Source organism: Tachysurus vachellii, chromosome 6 (assembly GCF_030014155.1).
Source record: "Tachysurus vachellii isolate PV-2020 chromosome 6, HZAU_Pvac_v1, whole genome shotgun sequence".
NCBI lineage: Eukaryota > Metazoa > Chordata > Actinopteri > Siluriformes > Bagridae > Tachysurus > Tachysurus vachellii.
The window spans coordinates 5,108,355-5,129,252 of record NC_083465.1 but is presented as its reverse complement, the minus strand read 5'-3'; the positions used below and the strand labels follow the sequence as shown (position 1 = coordinate 5,129,252).

General features: G+C 39.0%; 3 protein-coding genes across 3 annotated transcripts; all 3 read left to right on the top strand.

The window, feature by feature from the left end:
* Positions 1–803: 803 nt before the first annotated feature.
* On the top strand, positions 804–2,468 carry prr18 (proline rich 18). Its single transcript, XM_060871327.1, has one exon. The coding sequence runs from the start codon at positions 1,088–1,090 to the stop codon at positions 1,883–1,885; it is 798 nt and encodes a 265-aa protein (XP_060727310.1). The 5' UTR covers positions 804–1,087; the 3' UTR covers positions 1,886–2,468.
* Positions 2,469–2,918: 450 nt separating this feature from the next.
* si:ch211-130h14.4 (uncharacterized) lies at positions 2,919–15,933 on the top strand. The gene is made up of 14 exons (XM_060871486.1): positions 2,919–3,576; positions 3,866–3,963; positions 6,723–6,833; positions 8,118–8,273; positions 10,359–10,454; positions 10,632–10,758; positions 11,113–11,228; positions 13,134–13,238; positions 14,848–14,934; positions 15,090–15,193; positions 15,302–15,362; positions 15,482–15,630; positions 15,709–15,808; positions 15,892–15,933. Exons 2-14 carry the CDS (start codon positions 3,877–3,879, stop codon positions 15,931–15,933), a joined length of 1,341 nt encoding a protein of 446 aa, XP_060727469.1. The 5' UTR covers positions 2,919–3,576; positions 3,866–3,876.
* Positions 15,934–16,591: 658 nt separating this feature from the next.
* tbxtb (T-box transcription factor Tb) lies at positions 16,592–20,361 on the top strand. Its single transcript, XM_060871326.1, has 8 exons — positions 16,592–16,924; positions 17,577–17,841; positions 18,268–18,402; positions 18,504–18,565; positions 18,690–18,751; positions 18,956–19,132; positions 19,423–19,555; positions 20,087–20,361. Exons 1-8 carry the CDS (start codon positions 16,719–16,721, stop codon positions 20,355–20,357), a joined length of 1,311 nt encoding a protein of 436 aa, XP_060727309.1. The 5' UTR covers positions 16,592–16,718; the 3' UTR covers positions 20,358–20,361.
* The last annotated feature ends 537 nt before the right edge of the window (positions 20,362–20,898 follow it).

The window sequence follows — 20,898 nt, the reverse complement described above, 5'->3', positions numbered from 1 at the left end:
CCACCAGCACATCCTCTACAACACCGTATATGAACATGGGATGCAGCATTCAACTGTTGGGTGGGATGTCTTTTTTCTTCTTGTGCTGGTCTGCACATGTATGCAGTCTAATACCGGCTTTTGGCTTTCATTGCATCAATATTTCTTAGGACATATTTTATTGAAAATGACATACTAACAAACAAACAATAGATTATTTACATCACAGTTCAGATATGTAATATTCATGAATAACACAAAAGAGACCGTGCTTTTTAACCCTATCCATATCTGCATGACTCTTATTTTGTCAGTTTATGTCTATGGTGTGTATGCTGTCTATATTAATATCTGATTAACAAATAGTAGGTGTATTTTTACCCTATGTTTGTGGTAAAACAACACCCTGCATGTCTAATGCTTCACAGTTTAACAATTCTCAGTTGCTTACTAATAGGGTAAAGTCTTTTACAACTAGAGAAAATGATTATGGAGTACAAACAGTGCTTTGTTATGGGGAAAATAACGGATGATATGAATTCCTTGTGGATATGCAGTAAGTGCTACTTCTAAAGGTATAAAAACTTATTGATTTTTACTTAGTTCTTCGTGGCGTTGGGGACTGGAAGATGTTCCTTTGGAGGAGAATCAGTGAAAGATAAGAACATCACATCAGTAGGTCTGCTTTAGTTAAGCGCATGTCACTGATGGACAAAATGCTTAATGGACAAATTCTGAAGCCTGAAGTTTAAATGTACTTATTCATTAGCATATTATGATGTAATATCAATGTTGAACTACTAAAGTAGGAAAATAAATTAGGCCATGTTCTACTTTAAAATAAGGTGTATAACGTTTGGTGGGATAAATAATGTAGCTTATAAAGCATGATGATGGAATCTAAGACACGTGCCTTGTCTTTGCGCTGTGGCCACGCCCCCTGTCCCTGGATCTATAAAAGCCAAATGACACCTTCTTGTGCCGGCAGTGAAGCTTAAAGCTGCTGAGGAGCTGCGTGTCACTGCAAGCGAATGGCTCGGTCCAGTTCTCTGGCTAACTGAACGCTGCGCTTTTATTTCTCCACAAATACCGTAACGCAGCCGATAAGATGCCTTTTCCACCTATAAACCTCCATTCGCGGATATCGTCGCCAGGGAAAGATCTGTTCAGGAAGAAGAAACCCGGCACGACTGTTGTTCTTCCTCAGTCTTTGCTCAGTCCGAAGCCGCGCGAGGAGAAGGAAACGGAGAAGGACAAACTGTCCACGTCTTGGCCTAGTGCCAATCTGAGACAACTGGGACGTAAACCACCACAGCAGCAGCAACAACAATATTCTACCAAATTTCCCACAGACTGTTCAGTACCAAATCTTGACGTCGTGGACGTGAAAAGCGCGTGGCTAAACGCGTGCAAACCGCTGGGTGGCTCGTGTGAAAGCGTGCCGCGCTCCAGCTCCGGGGAATCCGGGGCTCGGCGCGCAGTCGCCTATGGCAAAGAAGAGCTGGAGCAGGAGGTACAGTTCTCCCTCAGCCTCACCCCAGAAGCCATCCTCGTCATTCAGAAACGCAACCTCGAAAAACAGATGCTGGCCAAGCAGCAGAAGTGCTGCGGGTCGACGGACGCCAGACACCGCCGGGCTGCACCGTCCAAAAGGGCGCAGGGCGCGTCGAAGAGCACGGGCCCCGCCGTCAAACTGGATAGCTCGAATGACATCAGCGCGATCGTGAAGATTTCACTGCTCAACGACCAGCACAAGTACGACGACGTTGAGTACGAAGAGGAGGACGGAGACGTGGACGAGACGGTGATGCGGAAATGTAAAGAGTGGCTGAAAGGTGTCGAGAGCGCAGCCGCCTTCAGCAAAGTGGACAAACTCTCTGCTCTGCCGCATCTCAAGAGCTGCTGATGGAAGCCACTGTGAAAACCACATCGGAATGGTTCCTCCAAAAAATATCAATTCAATGCACTGAAATCTAATTTCCTCTTGCTGTAGCCTGTTGATATGGATGGCACTGTGCGTCTGTGTCTGTCATGCGGCCCTTTGGTCCTTTATTTCCACTCAGGTTGCGTTCTAAATGTAGCGCCATTCAATCACACTCGGATAAACCAATGTCCATGTTCTGAAGCTTCGGTACCTGTGCTCATCATGCACAGTCAAAGCCACAGGTGTCGTGCTGGGGTTTTTTTTTGGCATGGATAGGCTTTGTAGTGCGGATGTGATGCTACCGTTTGGGACACAGCTTCCCACTAGCGCGACGCTTTCCTTTGTGCCAGAAATCAAAGACAGTGGGACAAACTTTACAATGCAGAATTCACAAATGTGTGTGTGTGTGTAAAAAGCCTATACACGGAGAAAATGGGTTTGATAAAACCAGCTTTGTACAGTATTTATTTAATAACGTTATGTTGTGTTTGTGTTTTAGCTCAGATATTGTCATTTTTATGATTTTTTTTTATTAAATAAAGTGTATTACATCCAGTTCTGCATCTACAGTGACTTTTTAATTTTATTAATAAGGACATTCTGACTTTGATTTTAGGTATCAAATCAAAGATAGTGCTATTTAAGATCTGAATAATGACATCCATAAGCATGGCGTTTTCTATACATTCTGAATACTTCTATTGTAAAGGTTTGAAACCTGCAAACATCATGCATACATTCTTACAGTCCATAGTCAGAAGTATGTCATTTTATTTTAATAAGTATATGTAATATCTCACGGCAGTATTTGTTGTAGTACTTTTTGTCTCTTTGATTTTTTTCCTTTATTATTATTATTATTATTATTATTGTTAAAATTTACTAGCAGACTTGTTTTCTGGAGAAATTCTCCATCTGCACTACCAGAAACAAGTAAAACAATAGCGTGTAATCATCTCAGTAATTGAGCAAGACAGAACATTTCTTTTGTGTTTGTTCCCTTGGACGACATCCAATCACTAAGCCTGTTATTATCACGTTTCTGGATCTCATGTTTCTGGTTGTTCGTCCCGAACAGAGGCTGCAATGTAATATTTTTGTTAATCTGAACGATTTCACACATAGTTTAGTTACAAATAGGCTACAAATGCTGTTAATAGTGAGAGTTTAATAGTAAGTGTGTGAGTATGAATTCTTAAATACCAAGCAGTGCTTCACCTAAAACTAATATTTTAGTACAATACTCATTATGAATTCTTAATATTTATTTAAAAACAATCCAACAATATTTAAATGCACCCAATATTATATTGTCTTTTGATTGGAGTCCTAAAACATTTTATTCCTGAACTTTCCACCAACAATACATAAAGCCCAAGTTGGCATTATGTACTTATTTGTTGTTGTTTTTTTTTTTCCAGAGAAATGAACTTAAACTGTAAAGCACGTGCTAGTACAATCACCTTAATTCATTAATAATATATTATTAACAGGGAAAATTCAATAGAAGCTTTAAGTTTTGTGGGTTTGACTTAGAAAACCCTTCATTTGTAATCTGGTCTCTCTATAGCAACACATTCTCAAACAAACACACACACACACACACACACACACACAGAAAGTGAGTAACTCTGAGCAGAAAATTCAGGCTTCTAATTCACTGAGTTAAACAGGTACAATTATATATATATATATATCAGTTCATGCTGTATGTTGTTATCGTTCTAATAAGCTGTGTATAATATATTGTTTATTCATTTTATGTAATATCACAATGTAATATTGCTGTACAATGTATTGTTTGGGAATCCTTGCATTCGGCATACTGTTATATTGAAGTATTATAAAGCTAGTAATAATTGATTTACTTTTATTTTTTTTTTTTCCTGAAAATGATTTTTGAATGATAATTCTGTGATTCTGAGATAACAGCTAGTAATTTATCGTCACGGTACAACACAGACAAACACACGATGACACTGAAGACCCAAGATATTCATCACACTAGCTCTTTTCCATCCATTCTGGATTCCTACCTGTTTTCTGAAGACTTGGGAAAGGTATGTAGAGTTCTGTTAATAAAAAAACAAAACACAACTACTTTAGGAGTACATTGTTATAGTATAGTGTACTGGAGTCCAATCAATTTACCGTGATTTCATAACTGTTATGTTTTGTGAGTTCTGAAATGTATAATTTGTTTATAGTGTGTATCAATGAAATTTCCAGCTTTCTGTGTAGTAAGATGAGAATGTGGACAGAAAAAAACGGCAGTGATTAATTTCAGTCTGTGTTTAGCATCAAGTTGTTTTTTCTAATCACAATCATTAAGCATGTCAGATCTGGTGTAAATCTTCAGTCCTCCCACCATCACTTTGATTCTAATAACTTCTTATTGGTTCGATAGGGCGAACATTTTCTTTCATTTTAGAAAATTTGTTGACAATATGCTAGAGAAACTCAGACTAAAAAACACTGATGAATGTTTATATCTCTCATTGTGTGTGTGTGTGTGTGAGAGAGAGAGAGAGAGAGAGAGAGAGAGAGAGAGATCCTCTGGTACAGACTGACTTCCTGTCTTGGTTGTATTCCTGCCTTATGTTCAGTGTTTCCACCATGGCTACAGATCCACCATGACCCTAATCAGGATAATCACTGAAGATAAATGAATTATCTGTAAACATGTACTGTGTAGTCGCACAACCAGATCAGAAGAATAACATTAACACATAAGTAGAATAATGTGCATATTCTATTCAAGTTTCACATCTGTGAGATCCACAAACAGAAGAACAGGGGTAAGAACACAGGTTTGTAATGGAATTGGGGATTAAGGAAACTTTCAGTCATTCAACGTGGAAAAGAAGGGGAAGGAGAGTTGATGCATAAATAGATGATGACATCACTCAATAATAGTAAATGCCTATATTCTAAAAAACCTTCATTTAAGAATCTAAGATCGTCATCTACCATCTACTTTATTAGGCACACCTGTACGCCTGCACCTTCATGCAGTTACCCAGTCATGTGGCATCGACACAGTGTATAAGCTCTTGACTCGCATGTGAATGCTTTTGTGCATTGTATTAATGCCAATTGACAAAAATAAAATGACCATTCTTGACTCTGATCATTTTTATAAATCATCTTGAAATATTCTAGAATAAAGACAATGGATACAGTTCAAATCAATGAGTTAATTTTGCTTTGTTTTGAGTACAGTCTAGTTGCTGATTAGCCATATTAAAGTCAGTGATCCCACAGAAATGTGAACAGTCTGATGGTATGACATAAGAGATGCACCGGTGCTTAACTCCTCCCAATGTTTGGGACACCGTGTACACTTGAGGAATTGTTGTATAACGGTTCCTGTGTCTGCCTTCACAATTGATGTATTGTTCCTGACTGTGTCTGCACTATCGGTCCGCACATTCAGCAATTCATTGTACGCTCGAGCCTTTCACAGGGCTTCTGTGTGTGTCGGTGGCTGCAGAATGCAAAGGGGCTGTTCATTCAGCTTTCTGTTCATCATCACTGAGCTTTCCAAACTCTGATCCTTTTGTTGCCAGAACTAGAAGGAAGAAAGTACAAAAACTGCTATGATGGTCGCCCAGGTTACAGCTGTCAACACTGCCTTCTTTTCTGCCCTTCGAACTCCCTGACCTTTATCTTTTCACACTTCCCACAGCTCCATTCTGTGCTATTATTGTGCTAATCCTCCAAAGTATTCTTCTGTCTCGTGTACCTTTTTTATTGCTCCTGTTTCATGTTCTGTTTCTGCATAATATGCTGGGTTTGTTTAGGATGCGTATAGGATCAATGGGTTTGGAAAGCTTCCATTCCTAGTAGGAGTAGATTCATGTTAGACATGGCCAGGCAGATAGACGGTACCACCACATTTCTCTCCTTTATCTTGTCTGATATCTGCAAGCTCCCTTAAGCCCTTTTTTCTTCTGTACATTGCTGTGGCAACTGAACTGATAAATTTCTCTTCCCAGTAACGGCATTTGTAAAGACTAGACTTCCGAAACAGTCAGATCCTGTAAAATGTGGGGACAGGGGTATTACCAGGCTGCCAGACAGTTTTCTGGCCTTTTCCAGAAAGGATCTGAGAAGGGTCTGATGACGTCTTTGTGTAAAGACGTACTGCTTCTCTTTAGCGTTATACCCAGAACACTTATTAAACACATAACCTCTGACCACTGGCTCCATACCTACTGAGTTTTATGGTTAGCTCAAGAAAAAGCCACTCCAATTGTTTTGTATTTCTCATAAAATGTAGTTTAATTTTAAATCCACCAAGAGGCTATAGCAGAAGCAGTCACTAACATGGGTCATGGGATCATTACAATACAAATACAAAGTCTCTCTATGTGCAAAATAACACTGAAAACCTTGGAAACCTTAGACGGGAAATCAGGATGCACTTGAATAGCATTAAAAGTGCTTTCTGTTGTGCCCCAGCAGTCGGTACAAACATGTAACCTACTTACTTCGGCAAATGTGATGAACTATTCAGAAACGTGTAAAGAGTGAATCTGAAAATGGCCTCAACTAAATAAGAGTTGCTGTGAGAACCACTAAATCCCCCACACTAAATAAACAATTAGTAACATAGTCCTCTGTGTTTGCTCTTGGCAAATAGAATGAACTGGGAGTTAAATGAAATATTTTCCTTGGGAAGCTGGAGAGGAATAGTCGAGAAGAGAATGACATGAAGCAGATCAAAGTCTGTCTCAAGCTTGTCTAATGTATAATGGTAGAATGAGGGAAAGTCAGATGGTCTTTAACAAGCTTGTGTGTTTCCCTCACCAAAAAGGCAGTCTCTGTGGCCAAAGTTGTGACACAGGTGAAGAAGCTGAAGGAGAGACGAGTTCAGCGTCCTGTATCTGCTGCTGAGCTCCAAAAAAGGAAAGTCCTCCTTGAGCAGGTATCTTTCAAGTCACTTCTCTTTTCTCCTGGACTTCTAAAAGTTAGTATTGTTTCACTGAGATCACATTGAAACATAATTATACATCTGTTAACTACAAAGTGATCCTCTGATGGATAGCAAAATCATTCTCAGCAACTATGTAGACCTTACAATGCTTTAGAAATGTGTTTAATTTTTTAGGTAGCATAGTAGAATTTTGTACAATAAAGATTTATCAGAAGTAGGATGGTTATGAAGGAAACCATGTCATGTGGAAGTGTACCTTTCCTCATATCTGGAACAAGAACACAATGTCCAGGCTATTTAAGTGCGATTACATTACACACAGGTGTTATTTGGAGATTACTGAAATAGCCACAAAATGAATGCACACATTCTTGTGACTGTGACTCATTAATGTGACACAATAATGTTAGAGAGTTAAAGAAGCAAATGAATCGATTCTCCTAGAGAAAGTAAATATATCTGCATATATATGAAGCATATAAAACATATAGTAACTGTCCTTATACATTATATACACATATTGAGGCTAAATAACACATAAAAAGGATTATGATTCGGTGTTAGAACTGGCGTTGATAATTATGCAGTTTGATGGACAAATCATAAAGAAAAACGCTACAAGAAGAAATTTCATTTACAGCATTTAGCAGACTCCCTTTTCCAGAGAGACTTACATATCATTCTATACAACTGAGCAGTTGAGGGTTAAGGGCCTTGCTCAGGGGCCCAACAGTGGCAGCTTGGTGGACCTGGGATTCAAACTCACAACCATTCGATTGGCAGCCCAATACCTTAACCACAGAGCTACCACATCCCCACAATAATAAATGACCATTTTGTCGACATCAAATTTTACACTTTTAGAACCTCTCTTTAGACTTTAAAACTGTAGTAATAAAAAAATGTGTTTAAAAATCAGCAGTAAAAAATTGCACTGATTTTATTTAGTTATTTTGCAGTTGTATTTTAACTGATAAAGAATAGAAATCAAGCAGTTTTACTTTTATTGTTGCATCTCTATTATTTACAGCGATGTATAGAGCGGATCAAGAGCGCCATCTACTGACGCCTGGTTGTAACTGCTGTCTAAAATGAATGGATTTATTCTAACAAAGAAACGAATTCCTTAAAGCCTTATAATTTGAACCATTTCGAGATAAATCTCTAAAATATATGTCGAGATAGATGAAACTAGATTTAATTACACCTACAGTCTGATTTACTGCAGCCTGAAATTCATTCTCTGGACTGAGTTTGTGTTTAATTGTCCTCCAGCGCCATCTAGAGGCGTACCGTCGGCTTCACAGCCTGAAGGACAGATTGTCCCAAAAATACGCCAAGTTGCTCTCGGAAAAAGTCCAAAGACAGCGACAGGAGATGAAACAGCACACCTCTGTTCATTTAAACACCACAGAAAAACACAATGGACAGGTAACTATTTTCACACACTGCATTATAACTTTATTATTTCCACAGGGAGCGTTCCAGAATCACCACTAGGGGGTAGCAAATGCTATTCAAGATTCAAGCCTCAAGATTCTTTTATTGTAACTATACAGAGGACAATGAAATTAAAACAGTCCTTACATTGCAATTTGGTGCAAGCTACAATTTTAAGAATTTAAAAGGAAAAAAAAAAAAACAATTGCAGTCAAGGCGATAGTAATAAATAAGTCAGTTATTGTAAACAATGTATCGGTATAAATAAGTACGTAAATATTTATATAGATAGAAATATATAGATAGAATTAAGTTATTGTAAAATAGTCAAGCATAGGGATTGTATATAATAAAAGGGTATTAAAGTGTATGTAAACATGACAATAATATATAATATATAGTGCAATAATATAGTACACTTGGGCGAAAGATTCATTTTATGATTGAGTTCTGAGTAGACTAATTTCTATGGTGTAGTTTAGTTTCATCTGAAGTTATTTAGCATAATAAGAGTTGATGTTCACTCTGGAATGGTGAGTCCAATGTTTGCTGTGTCCTTTTCTTTTCCAGTGGATTCTTTATTAATAGAACACTGAACTTCACTGGGTAATTCACTACCAGTTAAATCTGCCGGTCATCCCTTGTATTTGATATAGTGGAAATTGTATCTCCTAAACCCCATTATAATTGTGCTAGTAGTGTCCTTCTGTGACATCAAAGCAGAAAATAACCTGTAATTTCTCGTAGAAATTCTCAGTAATGAAAAAAACACCACCACCCAACACATCAGCACCAGAATCTTTAATCACATCTTCAGACCTCAAGTGCACTGTTGTGTATGGTAATGATATTCTTACATGATTGACCCTTCCTCCTGTGAGTCTGAGCTCTAATACACAACTGTTAGAATCAAAGCCACTCACCCATCTACCCTAACACCCCCACCCCCCCCCACCCCCACCCGCCTCCACCCCACACACACACACACACAGACACACACGCACACAGCACCTACACAACCTAACAATACACAAATACAAACAGCATCTCAAGTATCCATTCAATTTCCATTCAAAGTAAACTCTTTCCACTTAAACCTGGGACATGCTACATTTATTAAGATACACAAATCTGAGGAAGTTTGAGGAAGTTGTTCTTAAATAAATTGAAATTATACAAAAAAAAAATTATGAAATGGATCCATATAGTTCTGATAAGCTACTCGAGGCTGATAATAAATGCACAAAATAGGTGAACTTTATAATCAATTCACACTGAATAAATATCACAAGCTACTTCTATAGTCAATCTGATAGAATCTAGTAGTGTAAATTTAATCCCAGGGTAGATCACAGCCTACAGAAAAAAAAACAATGCAAGCCTGTAGCTACGTTCATCTTTGAAGTGCAGGTATAATGCCATTTAGGCTGAGAGGATTGAGGAAGCTTCTCATTTTAATATGGGAACTGGGGGCTATTGGTGCAGACTTGTGATTGACTTTGATTTTGGCCGTCTGGCCTGAGGACAATGAGGGTGAGAGAGAGAGAGTGGTGGTGGAGGGTGTTTAAGGTAAACTGTCGGGGGTTGGCAGCCTTAGACGGATCCTGTCTTATCAATCTCCTCCTATAAAAGTGGGCCTTCTTCAGTGGGCTGTAATTGTCTCTTCTAATGACCTGCACTGGAGAGGAGGACAAAGGCAGTGCTATAAAGGGCTTTATGAGCCTGCTGGTAGGAAACCTTTGGTGAAAAAAAGTAACTGCTGAGCAAATGAAACTGCCCCGTTGTTTCCTTGGGCCAGGCCGAGAGCCCCCCAGTTGGGACGCCACAACGGGGCAGGACCAAAGCAGGCAGGGTTGAGGCCACCTGCTGGGGCCTAATTGGTCCCTGCTGCAGTTAATGGCTTCCTGTGGCTGTGTGTTTACTTCTCATTTGCTTTGGGTGCTGGGATTCCCAGCCCTGCTGCAAGCCGAGGTTCCTCATCAAGACTTCCCTGTTCTCACCTCGCTATTCTTTTTATTTCTCTTTTGATGCCCTTCTCATTATTATGTCCTTGTGTCTGTCTTTTTTTTCTTATAGAGCTCAAGAGCCTTGTCCTTCCAGGAGCTTGTTGGCTCAAGCCTTAAAGATAATGCTGCATTCCTGAAGTCTTTACCAAAGACACATTATTACCTGGTAAATCTCTAATGGTAGAGATACCACTTCCTCTCAGTAAAGTAATACATTATGTATTAGTCAGTTATAATATGATATAAAGGTTACAATTTCTATGTATCATATGGGGATGGCTCTTCTAAGCTCTGTTTCCTTCATTGTCAATGTCATTGCCATGTCATGTTTCTCCTTTGAGAGATCTTGGAGCTCCAGAGGCAACTGGGTCAGCGTGAGTGTCTGCAGCGTATCAGGGAGCAAGAGGTGTTCAGGTCCTGGATGGACCACAGCAACACCAAACAGCTAGAGAAACAACTACAGCAAATAAGTGAGAAGAGACCGGCATCGTTATCAATCAGAAGTCAATCAGAGTCAAATGTCCTTCAAATGTTGTACATCTCTGTTAGGATCATTATTCATGCAAAAAACAAACAAATAAATGTCATATTTGATCTGATGTAAAGTAGCAACTATGACATTTTTGTGTCATTTGTGAGTAATTTTAGAATCGTAAATCAGTTTGTTTTTCAGGATTTGACTAGTTTAAATGTTGATAACAGTTTATCACTACTGCTTCTACTACTACTACTACTACTACTACTACTACTACTAATAATAATAATAATAATAATAATAATGATGATGATGATGATGATGATGATGATGACTCTCCTATTGGCAGAGTTTTCCAACAAGTCAGATCCAGGGCTGAAGTTAGATGATTTGCTAAAGAAGAAGTTAAATGTTCTACCAAAGATACAGATTTCTCTTGCAGAAAATGCAGATCAACAAAAACACGTAAGTTGAGCTCACTCACTTTCATTTAGAAACCGTAGTCACTTTAACATGTTCGTATGGTGATTGTCGATATGTCACAGAAAAGTGTTTTTCATCGGTCAACTCTGTCAGCTTGGCTCAGTCCTTTTGGACATGCATAAACACCCTCTCTTCTGAAAGCTTGTTTAGCCTGGACTTTATCTGAAGTGCTGGTCAACCAGTCACACAGCAGTGAGACGAACAAACAGAAGCCCTACTTTAGCAGAGAAGATCTCTGTGCTCACCACAGCACAGAAAAAACATCACCCAGGGGTGAATGTCTAATTCATTTCACATACAAAGGAGATGGCCCAATTTGGCCTGAGATGTCACATCATGCCAGAGCGCAGGGCCTTTGTAGGATTTGTTTAGAAAAGTGTTCAACAAAGATGTTAAGCCCTTTTGTTAAAAACTTTCTTTTGGAAGTGTCCAGAATGCAGACTGGCTTAATGTAAACAAAAAAAAGGATCGGATTGTCTCTCGAGAGTAAAGATGAAGTTTTTCCTCTTTCATTAAGCTTCAGAAAGCATATAGTCTGTTCTCTGATCCTCTGATCTGGTGACTTTCATTCACAATACTGAGCCGGTTAGAATTTTTGGAGCGCATAAATGAATCATCAATTAAACCACTGATTTAATGAAACTGATCCACAATTTCTGTTTTATATTACGTTTTTATTTTACGTCTTCTTCACAAAGTGTAAGCATGTCTCTGCTGTGTGCTGACTGGTCTGGATTGTTTTGTGGCATGTCGTCTACACTGGCATAGAGACGCGAAGCGCACATCATCTTGGTGGCCACTAAGCAGTTAAAATGTGTTGCCAAAATGGGGTAGTGATGTTTGTGAGAACACGTTACTCTGCTTTTTGGCGGCTTTGAATGCTTAAAGTCTTCAGCCTCATGAGACAGAGTTGACAAGTTGAATGTCTGTGTGAATTCTCCCCACGACCTGGACAAACACGGCCAAGGCTTGCCCTCCACATCGTCCTCTTCTATATAACATTCCGCATTGCAATGTGAAAAAATAATGCTACTTGTGTCATTAAACCTGAACACCGACAAGGCTAAACAAGGATCCATAAGTTATATCTATGAACGAATGTCCCGAATTTGTCTCTGTTTATTTCTATTTATTTATGCTGTGCTTAGTTTCCATGAAAGGCACTGAGTCATAAGGTCTCCTCAGCATGTTGAATTTCACACATATTTATTTTCAGGATCGTTGGGCAAATATGGCGGCTCATAGCATTGCTCAGTCTGTTGCTGGGTTGACTGGAAAAATAATAAGACGCAGGTCAAATCGTCCTGATCGGCTTCCAGTAAAAAAAAAAAAACAGACTGAAAATGCTCAGGTGTAACCCTGGTCAATTCAATACTTTCAGTTTAAGACATTATTGGTGTTTTACATCCCAGGTATCCGTATCTCTGCTCTTTCTCTCACTGTCTGTGAATGGGCTTGATACAGGGCCGCTAGTCGCTACATGTTGATGTGAGTAAACTGCGCCCTGCTCCAGTGTGCTTCAGAAGGATAGTTTGCACCCAGCAGACAAAGTGTGTCCTCACCCGGGTGCGCAGTGTTATCGGGCGTGAGCCGGGCTGCTCAGAGGCTACACTTGAGAAGTAGCACATCATTAGGAATATATTAGCAACTCCACGCTCCTTCCAGCATCGAGACACTCACACACTGCACCAGCTCGAGAAAGCATTGAGGGGAAACGGATAGGAATCAGACGTTTCCAGTGAGACCTGAAGTGGGAAGACATGTACAAAATCACTGTATAAAAAAACTATTTAAATGTTGACACAATAAAACTCCACAATAACCCACACCATGGAGCTCTATTTTTTTTTATTTCCTAATATTTTTTGTGTCCTCTGTGTCTTTCAGCATGATACATTCTCAGAGAGTGGAGGAGGAGTACAGGTCAGCTCTCCAGTTTTCCATGGCAAACAAATCCAGGAACAGGATGAATCTGAGCTAACGTTTCCCAGTGTATGTGTCAGACCACTGGAGATGTGATCATGCTGAGCGGGCAGACAAACACACCTGCTGTGGTCACGTCCTACTCACTGCTGTCTCCCACATACCCACTCCCACTCATTATTTTACCTACCACACAATCATGTGTGTTAATTAGCATTTCTGGAGTCATACAGAGATTTCAGTGGGTTTTAGTGTCTCCTCATGTCTCTTTTTTTACAGGATGCACTATTCATTGGGTGAAAGCAGTGATTTTGTTTAACATGAAAATGTCTTTGATTTTGATTGATTGATTCGATCTGAAACAACAGGAACAGCTCAGAACTCTAGAACAACTTTATCAGTAATGGACAAACGTATTCCAAATTAACTGTGTGCAGGTGAAATGACTTCAAAATCCATGAAAGTAGACAAGTTTTTTTTTTTCAGATAAAGAAAGAAATATAACATTACACTAAAGTAGACAAACATTTTGTAGCCAGAGAGCACTTACGCCCTCAGCACAGGTTTGTATAGGCTGAGAATACATATAATAAATATGATTATGGTGGGTTGTGACTTCCACCACTGAAGTGAAATGTATAAAACCAAGGACCCCTTGGGGAGCCTTGGATCCCACTGCACTAAAGCAGACTCGCAGGAGTTATATGTACTCATGTTTCCCATTTTTACAGCAAAGCCTAGCGGGCAGATCCAGAACTCTTATTTTCTTGGAGAATATACATGAAACTCTAGTTAAAATACATTCTCTATTAGTATCTAGCAAAACATCTTCAATACACCCATAACAGAGTGAAAGGAAAGGCGAGAGGAGAGGAGTGGAGTAGAAGCGGGCTAAAAAAAATGTTAAAAAAGGAGGGGGGGGGTGCTCAGACAGCCGTGCAGGTTTCATTTTTCTCACACCATTTCGTCGAAGTGGATGTGGGCAAACAGAGCACGGTTTGGCTGAACGATAGAAGAAGGGAAGGCAAACAATGGGGAGACAGAGCTGGGGTAGACAAGGGTAAGGGGGTATTACTCAGCCCTGCTGCCCACTCATGCCATCACAACTCAGGCACAGAGGCTCCCAACCTCATGTCCACCCCAGACATCAGGCTACTGATTTACTGGCTACTGACTGGAAATATCATGATAGAAAAGGCTTCACATTTTATTAGGGCAATTTGAAAAGGACCAGAAATCAATTGCATGAAATTGTTTTAAAAGCCAGTCAAGCCAGATGTTAGTGCAAGGCAATACAGCTGTGGCCCTGAATACAGAATGAGCGTAGTTCTTGTGTGTGTATATGGACTAAGAGGTGTGTGAGTAGTCACTTCTATCAACAGCTCTCTTCCTACGTCCTCAATCCCCCCACACACACCCACCCTACCCCACCCCCGACTTCTCACCCTTTGCTGTATGTATGTGCCCTGTGTGGGGTGAGAAAGTCAGGTGCTGAGGCTGACACCCAAACTGTGAGATATGACATGCTCCTTGTCACCTCCAACCCCTGCGCTAATGTCATCCCCTGCCACCGTGACAGTCTCACTTCACTATGGTGCATTTCCATGCAATGCCGAGGTGTTGAAGTAAAAAAATAGGTATTTACGGCTCATTTTTTGATGATCCATTGTCTCAACAGGTGTTCTTGCAGAAGTTACAGGTACCCAGGTTTTCCACTTTGCAGCCCAGTTTCTTGGAAGCATTCAGGACCAACATTGCTCCTTTGGTAGTTTTCAAGTCTTTTTCCCAAGACCTTTAGTATTTATCTATACGCAAATTGAAATTTACAAGAAAGATCTCAAATTTTTTTAAACACCAAATAGTATAACACATACAATGAATGATGATAGATTTTTTTTTCTGATTTCTTGAATTAAACAGAAAGCTAACGAGCCACTTCACCAATCAAAAACTGCATCTGTAACTCAGCGTAAATTACATCTCATGCACAGCCTGTCTCTTTTCAACATGGCTCAGGCTCAGAGGTCAGTCTTTAGCACAAACACTACAACAACCCACAGCACCAGACAAATAATAAGCACATTTAACAAATTAACAAATACAGTTGTCTCATTCTTTGGTTGCATGAACAGTTTACTAAATAAAAATGGACTGATGATGCAGTACGATAAAGCAAACAGCATCCAAGACATGGTTAGTTCACAGAATACGTAATAATTCACTCTGAGATATTATACAAGAAGCCTTTACAAGTTTATACAAGTTTCTATTGGCCTAACTTCCACTTACATTTATCCCTCCATATTAAACAGATGGAGTACGTATATCCAAACATAGCTAAAGAACTGAGATGTCGCAGTGATCCTCCACTTCCAGACCAGTCCCTGAGAGATCACACAACACCTGAATCCTCTGAATGCATTAAAGAGGAAATTAATACACAAGCCGACCAGATTGCCAGGTTAAAATATATACTTATTGCAAATACACAGAATTATCTTAATGTACATTGTGATTTTAATGTTACTGATTTGTACAGCTCTGAACTATCTGAAGAAGTGCAGGATTCCTGCAACAGCACCCGCACTGACAAGGTTCCCCTGTCCATGGAGGATATTTATTCTCCTTGCATTTTACTGGTAAACAGTTATACCTTTTCTTTGGTTGCCCCATTTTTCTAAGTGTTGTTTATCTAACTGGCACGATATGTGTTTTGTTTCAGGGTAAACCATTTAATAAGAAGATGTGGAGCAATTATGCATAGTGAAATAATTCAATTTTTTCAAAACTGCAGCTTTTAAAGCATACCTATATTTTTTTTCCAGTATAGCAATTCATTGTAGTTATGCATTTCATTTTTTGCACAATAGTTTTGCCATTTTCCGAGAACCTTTGATAATGTTGCACGAATGTTGTTCCATTTCTTTAATAAAGATTTGAAAATTTCATTTATTTGTTATATGTTGAAGGGACCTGGTTCACTGATCACATTTCACCTAGTGTAAAATTAATTAAGTGTAAATAAGTATATGTGCATGTAATCTATTTGATGATCTTAATCATTTGAAACAATTGAGAAATCTGATCTTTATCTCTGTGAGCATAGAATTATTAAAGGAAAACAACTGACCCATCACAACTTAGACTTCAATTTGAGTTAATATTAAAATAATAATAATAATAATAATAATAATAATAATAATAATAATAATAATAATAATGCAACTATTTTCTTTCTTTTTCATAACCAGACTTTAAATAGCTGTGTAGCTGAAATCAATAACTGTAGATACGTCCAAAATTATACAAAAAGACTACAAAATACTTTCGTGTCTAACCAATCAGAGGCTTGTCGGCGCATATCAAAGGATCAGTTTAGCCAATCAGGTTGGTTCACAGCTGCGCGCGGACAGTCGGAACTATTTATGAGGACCCGAAGCCGCTCCAGACGCACAGTAACCTTTAACTCCTTGTGCATGGGGCTGATTATCTGACACACAAACGCGAGCACAGTTTGGACATCATCTAGACCTTCTTGGATAAATAACTATGGCTTCGAGTGGCAGTGAGTGCTCGGGAAAAGCCGCCCAGTACCGGGTGGACCATCTGCTGAGCGCCGTGGAGAACGAGCTGCAGGCTGGGAGCGAGAAAGGAGACCCAACCGAGAGGGAGCTGAAAGTGAACCTGGAGGAGGTCGAGCTGTGGCAGAAGTTTCGAGAGCTCACCAATGAGATGATTGTAACTAAGAACGGCAGGTATGGCGTTCAGTGTGAACTATTTTCATCAGTAGAACTGAAAATGTTATTTCTGACGTCATAATGCAGTATGATGTCATTTATGTCAACAGCAATAATAATAATAATAATAATAATAATAATCGGAAACATATTGTAAGGAAAGTCTTAAGTGTATATAATGAAGTGAAACAATTCTTGAGATCAGACTGAAGTATAATTCTATATCTCTACATTTATATAATATATAATATACTGATATCATTTCATTTCTATCTAATATGTGTGATGATAAAGTTGTCAACATTTCTGCATGCTGCTTTTTTTTTGTATGGGCCGCTTATTTCTTCATATCTATCTTTATTTTATCTTATCTTTTGCTATGGATCTAGATATAACTTCTAAGAGCTGAGATAATTCCTTATATTTACTTCTTAACGTTCTTTATTTTAGACTGAAAACTGTTCATCACAATGGTAATAACCCGACATTGGATGCAACACCAGTTTTTGGGGATTTTGGCACATTGATTCGTTTGTTAATATTTAGTTTGAGATTTATTTGTCATATTTTAATCCATCTATTTGCACCACGTTGTCACTTCTACATAAGAAGTTTGGGAAGTTTGGCTTTAAAGCGCGCGCGCATTTCTTCTATTTGTCGGTGCGTACAGGCGCATGTTCCCCGTGCTGAAAGTGAGTGTGTCTGGTCTGGACCCGAGTGCCATGTACTCGTTCCTGCTGGATTTCTCGGCGGCGGACTCGCACCGATGGAAGTACGTGAACGGGGAGTGGGTGGCGGGTGGCAGGCCCGAGCCTCGCACCTCCAGCTGTGTGTACATGCACCCAGACTCTCCAAACTTCGGAGCGCACTGGATGAAAGCTCCAGTCTCTTTCAGCAGAGTCAAACTCACCAACAAACTCAACGGGGGAGGACAGGTTAGTGCTGCACATTTTCTACACTGAACAACTATGAGAGATACGTAATATCTATCAAATATATCCGATGTAGGAAGTATATCATCATCATTCTCTATTTTTTGGTTGAATTGAAAACCAAATTAAATATAATTACACCAGGTCTATTTACAATGCTTTTCCTATAATCATATGTATCATACATTTTATTATACATTTTCAAAATCTATTAGAATATTTTATGTTCTCATGAAGTTTCCTCATTTGACAATTCCCAATATTGCTCAAAATTTGTAATATTTTTTTTAAAGATGTCAACATTATAGCAATATATATATATTAGTCATAAGGGTTTATCAGAATGACTCATTACCCATTAAACTTAAACCATGATCTTCAGTTACTTACAGTTACTTATTTTTCATGGTTTTTTTCTTTGCTCTTCAGATCATGCTGAACTCTTTACACAAATACGAACCACGCATCCACATAGTGCGGGTCGGAGGGCCACACAGAATGATCACCAGCCACGCATTCCCCGAAACTCAGTTCATAGCCGTTACTGCATACCAGAACGAGGAGGCGAGTTACATCATAACTAGCATTGTACTATCTTGGTTGTGTCTGTAATAGTCAAGTGTCTTTGAGGATTGTGTGTTAATGTAGTTAATGTCTTCCTTCAGATCACTGCACTCAAAATCAAATACAACCCCTTCGCCAAAGCTTTCCTAGATGCCAAAGAAAGGTATATCAATACATCATTAAAAATAAATGTGTTTTATTTACATTGATGATATTAAACAAAATTGAGATGGATGTTGGAAAGGAAAAAGCATGAGCTTTTTGTTTATATTGCATTTGGTTTGTAGAAGTGATCATAAGGAAATAATGGACGAAGTCGGCGAGAACCAACAGTCTGGCTATACACAATGTAAGTCTGAATTTAAATTGTATGTTTTTATGTCTCTGTCTATGTCTTTGCATGTCCTTAAATGTTATTTGCACAAATGGCACTGAACATGTTTTGAACGTGTTAAAATGAAATGTTTGAATTGTCTGATAAGGAATTTGCTACTATGTGTGTATTTGCTGCAAATCTACAAGTTTTAACCCAATGTGTCTTTCCTGTGTGTAGTGAGTGGCTGGTTTCTGCCCGGAAACGGATCCCTCTGTCCTCCTGCAAACTCTCACCCTCAGTTTGGTGGCGCTTTGCCTCTGCCGTCCTCTCACGGTTGTGAACGTTACTCCACATTAAGAAGTCATCGCTCCTCACCTTACCCCAGCCCCTATCCTCACAGAACAACCTCCCCCAGTAAGAACACACACACACACTTTTACTTTCCTCTCACTGGCACACATGACCTATGACTCCATGCCATTAATGAGAAACTCAAACAAATGGCACTAACTGGAGAATGTCTTGCATTCCTGAAGTCTTTGTGCACATCAGAGCTCATGGTCGTAAACATGCATCCCTCAGTCGTGAAATGTTTGGTGTTGTGGCCTCACCCATATAAAAATGCACATATATATGTATATATATGCTCTGCATGTGTCTAAGTTTATACCGGAAGTAAGTTTTTTTTTTTGATTGTTTTGCAGCTGGTTACTCAGAAAACCCTTCAGCTTGTTTGTCCATGTTGCCCACTCATGAGAATTGGTCCAGTCAACAGATGTCTTCTCACTCCAGCATGATCTCAATGGGCCAACACTCTCCCCCTAACTCAAACTCCAGGTCAGCACTTTTCTCATTACAAAAATGTCTCTCCACGATGACGTAGATTATAGCTCATGTTATGGCTTATATATTAATATGTATATTGCCTCTGAATTGTAGCTATTCAAAATGAACAAGGTATCTAAGATATCTTTGATACTATAGTCAACATATATTACTTTTTATGTACATATTATTTATTCCACCCATGCAGTTATTTTTATTTGTATCTGTCTGTGATATTCTTTAACCTATTTTTGTGGTTCAATTTCCTAAAATGTTAACAAACAACTAGCATAATTTAAAGCACTGTAACCCTGATCAGGCAGTCACTAAGGAACAGTAACTCAATTGTGAAAGCAGAAACCTGATAGATATATAAACATTGCATGGCTATATATTAAAATCTTATATATTGACTATTTTTTAAATTTTAAATACTTGTCTTAAGTCTGTAGTATGTGACAGTAGAATCTATTTAATCACTCTGTATTTTTATATCCCACACTGTTATAGCTAATATCTCTCTCACACCCTGCTTTCTTGCAGTCAGTACACCAGTTTGTGGAGTGTGGGAAACACTCCGCTGACTCCGGTGTCTCAGACAGGTGGAATGGCGAGCAGCTTAGGCACCCAGTACCTCCGTGGTTCTGCCCCTCATTATGCCAGCATGCCACACTCGGCTTCAGTACCCAATCCTGGATCTCCACTATATGATGGCACACCTTCCACAGAGGTACACCAAGCATCTCCATACGACAGCACCACCCACATGCGACTGGCTACAGCCTGGACACCCATCACACCTCCTTCCTTATAGAGCACTGTGCACCCGCTTCCCAATGATCACAGGTTTCTGAACTAGCACTCAGTCTATGCAACAGCACAAAGATTTGAAGCCTGGATCCTTATGTTCCAATGCATTGAACTGAGCAAGTTTATTATGCAGCAGAATGTTGGAGTGATTATAGGCCTTGTCTGGAGTGTATATATTACTGCTGCTTCCATCAGTGCCTTGAGAATTGTTTAATATGAGCAACAGTTTATAATATTCCATTTGGGATTATTTATAGTTTTCTAATAACATGGTGAATGTGTTCTGTACAGACAATCATTTGTACAAAGTGTAAATGGATTTATTATCACCTCAGGATTTTGTTTTCAGCATAAATCTTTCTTATAATTTTTATTTGTGAAATCCATTCATCTGGAGCTGCACAATTGCATCGGCGGTACTGAATCTTAATTAAGAAATAAAAAATTATTAACTGATTAAAACTGGTTACAAAAGACTTGGGAAAATATGTAGTCAAATGGACTTTGCATTTTATTTATTTTATGCAAGATAACCATTTTGCACA

Coding starts and splice junctions, on each gene's coding strand:
- prr18 (XM_060871327.1), top strand. CDS start 1,088: ATGCCTTTTCCACCTATAAACCTCCATTCGCGGATATCGTCGCCAGGG.
- si:ch211-130h14.4 (XM_060871486.1), top strand. CDS start 3,877: ATGACACTGAAGACCCAAGATATTCATCACACTAGCTCTTTTCCATCC. Junction 15,194..15,301: donor AACATGGCTCAGGCTCAGAG/GTCAGTCTTTAG, acceptor TTGCATGAACAG/TTTACTAAATAAAAATGGAC. Junction 15,631..15,708: donor CAAGCCGACCAGATTGCCAG/GTTAAAATATAT, acceptor TGATTTGTACAG/CTCTGAACTATCTGAAGAAG.
- tbxtb (XM_060871326.1), top strand. CDS start 16,719: ATGGCTTCGAGTGGCAGTGAGTGCTCGGGAAAAGCCGCCCAGTACCGG. Junction 17,842..18,267: donor AACTCAACGGGGGAGGACAG/GTTAGTGCTGCA, acceptor TTTGCTCTTCAG/ATCATGCTGAACTCTTTACA. Junction 18,566..18,689: donor TTCCTAGATGCCAAAGAAAG/GTATATCAATAC, acceptor TTTGGTTTGTAG/AAGTGATCATAAGGAAATAA.